The sequence below is a fragment of the Mirounga leonina genome, unplaced genomic scaffold, assembly GCF_011800145.1.
Source record: "Mirounga leonina isolate KUSES-001 unplaced genomic scaffold, KU_Mleo_1.0 Mir_151, whole genome shotgun sequence".
Classification (NCBI taxonomy): Eukaryota; Metazoa; Chordata; class Mammalia; order Carnivora; family Phocidae; genus Mirounga; species Mirounga leonina.
The window spans coordinates 54,002,523-54,011,428 of record NW_023270377.1 but is presented as its reverse complement, the minus strand read 5'-3'; the positions used below and the strand labels follow the sequence as shown (position 1 = coordinate 54,011,428).

General features: G+C 41.0%; 1 protein-coding gene across 1 annotated transcript in view; it reads right to left on the bottom strand.

Moving 5' to 3' along the window:
- Nucleotides 1-8,906, bottom strand: part of PDE11A (phosphodiesterase 11A) — a 388,181-nt gene that overhangs the window by 67,939 nt on the left and 311,336 nt on the right. The window contains exon 13 of the mRNA XM_035007663.1: nt 6,063-6,172. Coding sequence (XP_034863554.1) covers nt 6,063-6,172 — 110 coding nt within the window. The remainder of the gene's footprint in view (nt 1-6,062; nt 6,173-8,906) is intronic.

Below are 8,906 nucleotides of genomic sequence, written 5' to 3'. Positions count from 1 at the left end.
TTGATGAAAGTGGCAAAAAATAAAATGTGTTAGGATATACCTTATCAAAAAGTAGTCTGCAGACTATTAGTTCTTTGAAATATTAAATGGCATGTGGGCAGAAATGAAAAAGTCCCATGGTCAAAATGCTGGGTTTAAAAAGTTAAGCTGTTTTTTTATTGTAGGTTTTCCCAGTGGTATCAATATGTGAAAATACATTGTGATTTGGCAGGTGAGGAATATAATATGCAGTATTAACCAATTTTACTTTATCATAAAACCATTTTTTAAAAGAGACCATGTCTTTCAGGTAATATGTTTTGTGTAAAGGTATACTTCCAGTTTTTCATGTAAAATATGAAAAAGATACCCAAATCAATTTCATATGGAAAAAATGAACTTTAACACCAGCCTTCATCTTAATTGTCTGTGGTAAGTATGCCCATCATATAAGAGCTTTGGGGCACACACAGTGTAATTACAAAAATATTACATATCCAAATGTGGAGCTATGTATAGCTCCAAATTGTGGATATCCATATTATATATCCAAATGCCAAAAGCACAGGAATATTTATACATGTGATTATTCATGATGCTCATTATTGATTAGGTCATCACAACATACTAAAGTTTTTCATTTTTGGATAGGCGACACACCAAGGAGACACTTATTAAAAAGAAACATTGAAGTGAAAATTCTTTCCCTACAGGCATTCAGCACTTTGCACAGGGAGCAGAAAAAAAAAAAAAGTGCAAAAACGTGCATAAGTTTGCTAGATGTGCATAAAGAGAGATGTAATGGAAGTGTGTGACTGTGGCTTATGGGAAAGTTTTAAAAGGAAAACTATGAAAGGTAATTAGGAAATTGACAATTGCTGGGAGGTGGTGAGGAATAGGATTAGGCTGTCACGGCAGATTAATGTGCCCCAGGCTTTCACTTCTGGGACCTGGCCGAAAGCGACAAGATGGGTTTTCATTCCCAATAAATGAGTATAAGAGATTATGCTAGAAATGAATAGAAGAAGTCTCCTAGGAGAATATACTACAGAGCTGCTTGGTACTGATATTTAATCATCGGGGGCAGCTGTAATGGAGAGGGAGATGAGTGGGAAACGTGGTCCCTGGAGAAAACAGGAGAGAGGTGTTCACAGAGTACTTGCCAAGCATGGTGGGATAGCAGCCCTCTCTGCCTATTGATCATTCATTGCACGCGCTCCAATACTTAAAAATTTAGAATAAAATATGAAAATGCAAAGGTTCACTCATCAGAAAGGCTAAGAGAATAAATCATATTGTGCTATAACTAAAGTCACAACATTTTATTGTAGAGGCATTTTGCATTTTATATAGTAATTTGTCCCTTGCTAAATGTCTCTTGTTTCTTTATAGCCTTATATATGAATAAAAGGTACTGTATGCTTTGCCACATAATAATTGGTGCATTTAAATCCCATTTCCAAATCACTTGAAAGGTTGGAATTATACTGTGAATACTTTAAGGGAAGGGACTCTTTGTTATACTTCTTTATTTCTCCCACAATGCCTAGCACAGAGCCTTGCACAATAAAGCACTCAATTATTGTGGAATAACAAGGAAATAAGGATTAGATTTCTTCTTAGGGTTTTTCTAAACAATGGCACACTTACTGAATAAGCCTTATTCTAATCAATAAAAAGATAATCCCTTCCCCATGATGTAAAAGGTCTCTTCCAGTATTCACTGTTGAAGGAAATTTTAACTGAGGTTGGGTGCAAAAGTGACTCTCTTAGGTAGAAGCAGGGCTGATGGACATCCCATGAGCTGGTAAATTGTGTACAAGTTTAATCGTCTCGAGGAAACACGTTGGACTATCTTGGAATGGGTAGATTTGATCATGTGGTATGAGCATGCCAAAAAAAAAAAAAATGAATTCTAATATCATCAACTTAATACCTATCTCATATGTTGAAAGTTGTTTAATCTTACACCAGTCGCTTGAGATTGGGAACCTTAGTTTCCATTTTTGTAAAATTAAGGTGTTGAAAAAAGATATGACTACCAAGGTTTAGTTCAGTTCTATGATTGTTTATGGCTCTGTGTCTTGATTTGCTGGATGTCAAAATATATTTTAGTTTTCCAGGGCTCACATATATGGCAAGGCAGCCAATAAACTGGAAGCTCAAAGGCCCCAAATAAATATTACAAAGTCACGAAAGAGAGTATGATGCAGTGGTTAAAGAATGGCTTTCGGAATCAGATAGCCCAGTCCAAATGCCATTCTACCACATTCTGGATGTATGGATTTGGGCAAGTTAATTACTTTCCTGAGGCTCAGGCCTTCCCTCTTAAATGGAGACAAAAAATATCTGCCCTGTAGCTATGTTGGTGAGCCCTGGAAGTAGGAAACAACACATCATAGTTCTTCTCTTGGTCTCAGGGACTGTTAGTTGCAAAGAACAGAAATCTATTAGAAGCAGCTTCACTAAAGAGACGGTTGATTAAAAGATAAAATGAACTCTGACAGAGCCCAATTATCACAAGTGTGGTTGGGTCTCCTGGAAAGGGAGGAGAGATGTGGAAAGCATGGATCAAGTCTGCTTTTTCTCTGTCTTTCTCTAGGGTTGTACAATCTCTTTCTGTTTCTCTCTGGATATCTACTTCTCTTCTCTGCAGATTCCCTTTCTTGTCTCTCTTATCTACTTGATGTGGTCATCATGGCTTTCCCAGAATGGCAGCCTAGAGCTCCCAAGTCTCTGTGGATCTGCATCTTGGATCTCAACGCTAACTGAGTCAATATCATTCCTAGCAGATAAAATATGATTAGCTGGGTTTTAATTATAGGTGTGTATTCTCAGTCCAAAATGCTGAGCAGTCAACTGGCAAGAAGGGCTGTCATTCTCAGTGTGATACACAGGCTTTCTCTGGGAGGGGACTTTGGTATCTAAGCACAAGCATTGTGCACTTGATTCTTAAAAAGAACCCACAAGGTGCTCAGTCTTGTTTCATGAATATAATTCTAATACATTTATTTCTTCTTTATGCATAAGTGGCAGAATGGTAGGGGGCTGGAGAGAGGGTGCTAAAGGAAGATACACTGATAGTGATGCCATTGACCTGAGAGAGAGAGGCATCCTAAAAAATAATGAAATGCAGACACAGGAACTCAAACATAAGGAATTGTCAGACTCTGTAATGAAAGTATACTCAGTTTACACTTCAGTAGGCCCCAGGGACACTATTGTCTTAAGTGCAACATCAAACCTTTGTGTATAAATACTATGTTTTATAATAATCTATAAAAGATTATACTTAAGAAATCAGGAAACTTTATTGAAAAGCTATATTAAAATTGTTAAATTAGTTAAAATAAAATCTCATCCATTTATCCATTCATCATTCATTCATTCACTCATCAAACATTCCTTGTGTGTTTCTTATGCTCTTGGTACTTGTTACGCATTACAGGTACTCAAGAAGAAGGAAAGACACAGCAGTAAATAAGCAATTAAAATGTAGTGAGATGCATACTTTTGAAAAAGCAGAAGGCATTATGTTGACACAGAAAATTGCAAAGGGGATGGTACCTCAGGGATAAAGCCCGGAGGGTGATGCTTTCAGAGGAGTTTTGGGGAAAGGAGAAGAAGGGCATTCCAGACAAGGCAGGTGGCATACCGGGGATCAGAGAGAGGTGACTAACTGGACCCTCTCGAGCACTCCAAATAGCCCCTGTGTCTGGAACACTGATGTGCTGATGGGGGTGGGGGTGGAAGGAGTGGGCGCTGGGCCAGGAAAATGGGCAGAAGCCTGACTGAAAAGGACCTTCAGAGGCTAATGTAAGCAATTTGAACATTATCCTGAAAGTCACAGGAGGCCAGTGAATGTCTTTTAAGCAGGAGAGTGATCTAGTCAGAATATTTGTGAATTATAAGGATTATTCTGGAGTGCCAGGGAGGGGGAAAACCGGAGGAGGGAAGTTGGGCTGCTTGTTGTAGCAATCCAGGACAGATGTGAAGAAGCAGCAGTTAGAGTAAGGATGCAGAGATTTAGACTTTGAAGGGTGCTAGGGAGAAGATATGGATGCCTTGTGGATTTCTGGTGCTGCCATTCACTGGGATAGAGGAAAAGAAGAGAGTGGGGGACTCCAGTAGGAAGAGAGTTCTCAGAAGGAGGGAGTGGCAAAATGTGCCTGAGGGCAAGAAGGACCAAGAAAGAAGCTTTGGGAAAAGGGGCCATTGGTGGTCTTCCCTGGTAAGGCGGCCCTGGAAGCCATGTGGAAGGCAGGGGCTGAGGAAGTGAAGACAATGAACAGACAACTCTCCAAGAAGACTGACTGGAAAGGAAGGAAGAGAAAGAGGACGGAAGCCAGAGGGAGAAGTGGGGCTCGAGGTGGGCTTCTTCAAGATGGGGGAGAATCGTTCACATTAACAGGATGCTGAGCACTAGTAGGAAGGGGAAGGAGACACAAGGCAGAGAGAGGAAGATTGATGGAGTGGGGTCCCGCAGGAGGGGGCAAGGAAGGCACCCAAAGCTGAGGTGGAGGGATTAGCCTCAGACAGGAGGCAGCACAGCCCTTTGGCTGAGATAGGAGGGAAGGATGAAAGGATGCGGCCAGACAGATAAGTTTCTACATGGCAGGGGAGGAAATTGAGGGAGTGCTCAATTGATGGCCTCAATTTTCTCGGTGAAGGAGGAGGCAAGGTGATCAGCTGAGTGGTGCGGGGGTGGTGGTAGACAGGGGCTGGTTTAGGAAGGGAGAACAGTTTGGTACATATAACTGCTAAGAGCAATGGGGGATGGAGCTGGCTGGGGACGCAGAAAGATCAGCGGGGAGTACAGAGCCGCCAGCTGAGTTGGGACAATATATATCTGGTATGTCTCAGACTCTCGCAACCGTTGACATTTTCTTCCAAAGCCTTTAAAAATCTAGTAGAGTAGCAAGAAATTGAATTGTTTGATTGAGCTGGGGCTGAGTCTTTGCAGAGTAGATGTCACAGCAGGTTAAGAGGGTCAAGAAATCATAGGATATTGAGAAGAGAGAGTTGAAGTGATGGGCTATAATAGGATCCAGGATGCATAGAGAAGTGAATAAGATAAAAATTCATTTGCTCGATCAGGAGTAAATGCAAGATGCCAGGACTCCAAGGACTCAATAGGTAGATGTTCCAGGAACAAAGTGAGTGGTGCGCTGTTGACATTCAGTGGGCTGTTGACGTTCAGACTGTGGAGGCAGACCTGTTCAGGGGCTTCGAAATCAGTCACCTGACAGTTATCTTACTTCTTTGTTGAAGCCTGCCTTAACTTCTCCATCCCCAAACTTTTTGCTCCAGAGTCTGAGCTAACATATCATTTTGTTTGCAAACAGAGAGTAAAAAGAACATTGAAACTGGATCCTCAATCTAAGTTGGGAGATTGGGGTTTTGGTCTTATTTCCAGCACCCATACATTCTACGGCCTTGGCCACAGCGCGAGCCACAGAGCAACGGTTATCTTGGCCAGTCCAACTTGCTTAGGGGCAGATTATTCTGTCTGTGCACATTATGTGCTCGCACATCCCCGGTTCTGATGCAATCCTTTGTTTCCCACCTTTCTGTGGGAAGACGGATGAGAGCAGCAGAGACCCTATTCCTCACGTCGCTTTACTTCACTGCAGTTTATACAAACCCACCATTAAAGAACCTGCAAGAGATTCTATTGGGTGAAGAAAGATATTTTGCTTCATAAAATTTCTTAAGACCACTTTTATTTTAATAGTCTCAAAACCCGATTTTGAGAGTAGCAAGTCCAAGATGCTTATAATGCCAAGAAGGCAAATATTCTGGGAGAAAAAAAAAAAATAGGCCCTTTAAAATCTGAGCTTTGTTATCTGACTGAGGTCAACAGAGACAGACCAAATCAACAAGCATGACATGAAGGGCAAATTTGCAATTAAAAGAAGAATAGGGAATTATAAAGATGGATGAGCCCCATGACATGCACACCCAAGTCTGCGTGGCCTTGGCCTCAGATGCCAGATATTAATGCTTTACTCTTTAGCACTCGTCACCTTTGGCTCTGAACAGAAAGGCAAATGCATTAAAATAACAACAATTAGAACACTTACTTAGCTTGGAAGGCATTGTTGGTTCCCCTGTGGTCAAGGTCATGACACAGGCATCCCACAATCACCGCTAAAATTTCCACCTCGGTCAGAATCTCTTGAAACCCTGCGGTCTGGGAAGAAGGGAAAATGGCACAGTCACTACTTGGGGAGGATGGATCAGGTTTGTCCTCTGAGCAACAGTCTGCTCCGTTTTCATACTCACATCATTTAAGGAAATGATTAACTGCCACCCCCTTCGATGACAGTCAGTTGGGTGGTCAGTTGCAGAGCCTAAGGTCCCCACAGTGATGAATTAGCTGGCTGTCATGGTGGCCCACCCTGGCACACCAGGACACAGTTCAGACTATTTTGTTCCCTTTTTAGAGAAGAGGCAGCACTATCCAGATACAGTGACAGTTTGGCAGCCGCCCAGAGCAAAATGTGTTTTGTAATTCTACATTGCAATGATGAGCATCTAGTGGTATGAGGAGAAAAGAGGGCTGTGAATTGAGAAGTGAATGCTATATCCATCAATGGCCACTCAAAGGAAGGCAGGCAAAAGAAAACACCTTTCATATATACATGTATATTAAAAGAAGCAACTTAGAGGTACTCAGAGTGCTACATGATAATATTCGAGAAGTTATCTTGTGACTACCTTAATTCATATTAGCTTGGAAGACAGATTAAATTTATACAGATAATAAGGCAGGGTACGTCTTGAAAGCTAGGATTTGGCAGACGATTAGGCAATGCAGATTGAGCATCAGGTGGAGTATTATTGCATGGAATCCTTTTTTATTAGCCTATGGTAGCATGCTTGTGGAATGCATAGGCTGGATGTGAGATCTTTGGGGAGCAGCGTGATGTAATTACAGAACCAAGGTTGGTTGGTTCCTGCTGTCCTTCGGTAGTTTAGAAGAGGAAGTGAGCCTCTGGAAACACAAGTCTATGCATTTTCTTGACCCAAAGCCTTTGTTTTCCCCTTTTTACTTAGTTAAGTCTCCCATTTCATTACTTATTAAAATCTTTATCAGAGGGCAGGAGGAGGGGGAAAGTGGAGTTCAAATTGCTTCCTTTTTCGTGTATGTTTTTTCCCCAAACCTTGGACCAATAGGTAGTATCTGTAAGACACTCCTTTAGAGCAATGAAAACCTTGTTTTTTAATTGATTACATTTTTATTGCAGAAATAACTGAATAATAAGTTTTTGTGTTGACAATTTTATTTTTAAAAATTAAGTTGGGTCCCTTGCTACATTTAGAAATACACATAATTTCACTAGCACAGCAAATGGGAGTGTTAATAAATTGTCGGGGGAGGGATGAAATAGCCCCCAGCAAAGCTGTGTGTGCCCCTTCATTTTAAAATTTGGAGTTGGCTGCTCATTTTAAGTTAATTTTATTTTACTTGGAGTATTACCTGAATAGTTATAAAACAAAAATCAAATCATGGTAAGAGGTTTCAAATCAAAAACAGTAGTCTCTCATCCTTTCCCCTTCCTGACTCCCAAAGGCACTTGATCTTTCCCTAATTTGGTAGTTATTTCCTACCATATTTCTAGATAGTATGTCCATATTATTAGCACTTGGTTATTCATCAAGTATGTATATAGTCCTCCTTCTGTGCCGACAATCCTAAGAGCTCTCCAACTGTTTCACGGACTTAAATCTCACCACCGCCCTGTGGTCCTAGGAACTACTGTTATCCCCAGGTACAGATGAAGGAATTGAGGCACAGAGAAGCTAGGTAATGTGCGCAAGGACTCACAGCTAGTACGTGGCAGAGGTGGGCAAGCTCCCAGCATCCAGGTGCCAGAGTTTACCCTTAAACACTGATGTCTTGTGACAGGTGAGAATTCTCTTCCCTTCCTCTCTTCCCTCCCCTCACACTCACAATGCAATCCAGATCCGCACTCTCTATATAAATATTCACAACTGAGCCAACTAGTATCCAAGGTTTGTTTCCTTTCTGATGTAAATGTTTTTATTTCCTGGAGTTAAGATTTCTTTGAACATCGAAGTCTTCTCATATCCTACACAGCTCTCTAAAGGCTCACAGCATTTCTTCAATGCCTTCCTGTCCCGGGGACCCCCTGTGGTAATCTGGTCCTGCTCTTTGGTCTGGATTCTCTGTGGGCTGTCAGCTTTCCTCTCCTGGGGGTGACGTCGAGGGTCCTGCACCCCACACCTCTCTTCTTCCTCAGTTCCTCCCTCATTTTGCAGGAGCACATCTGCCAGTGGCTTCATGAGAAAGGGTGTTAACTTTTCAACACTGGGGAGTGCAATAACTTTTGAGGCTTTGCATGATTGAAAATGTCTTTATTTCTCTATTCAATTGTTAGCTTCCCCTACAATTCTAGCTTGCAACATTTCCACTCAGAATTTTGAAAGACTGCTCTATTGTTTTCTAACTTCTGAAGCTGTTTTTGAGAAGTATATCCAATTCTCATTCCTAACAAATCAGATGTTATTTGATTTTCTCTCTCTTAGAATCCTCTCTCTATCCCTGGGTTTTGGCAATTTCACAAAGATATGCTTTGGTTTGGGACTTTTTTCATCCATCATTTTGCTTGGTGAGGCTTTTCAACCTGCAGGCTCATTTTCTTCAGTACAATGTTTTTGTAATCTTATATTTTAAAAAATAATTTCCTTTTCACCATTTTTTAGGTCCTATTTTAATGGAACTCCAGTTGGTTGGACATTGGACTTCCTGTATTGATCTCTTTATATTCTTGTCTCTTCTTTCCCATTGCTCATATTGACTTTTCCCTCTGAATGCCCAGGAGTAATAATTTATAAGCATTTTCTTATCTGTTGCTCCTTTTCTCATAGCATGCTATTCTCTCATGGATGCATTTTCATCT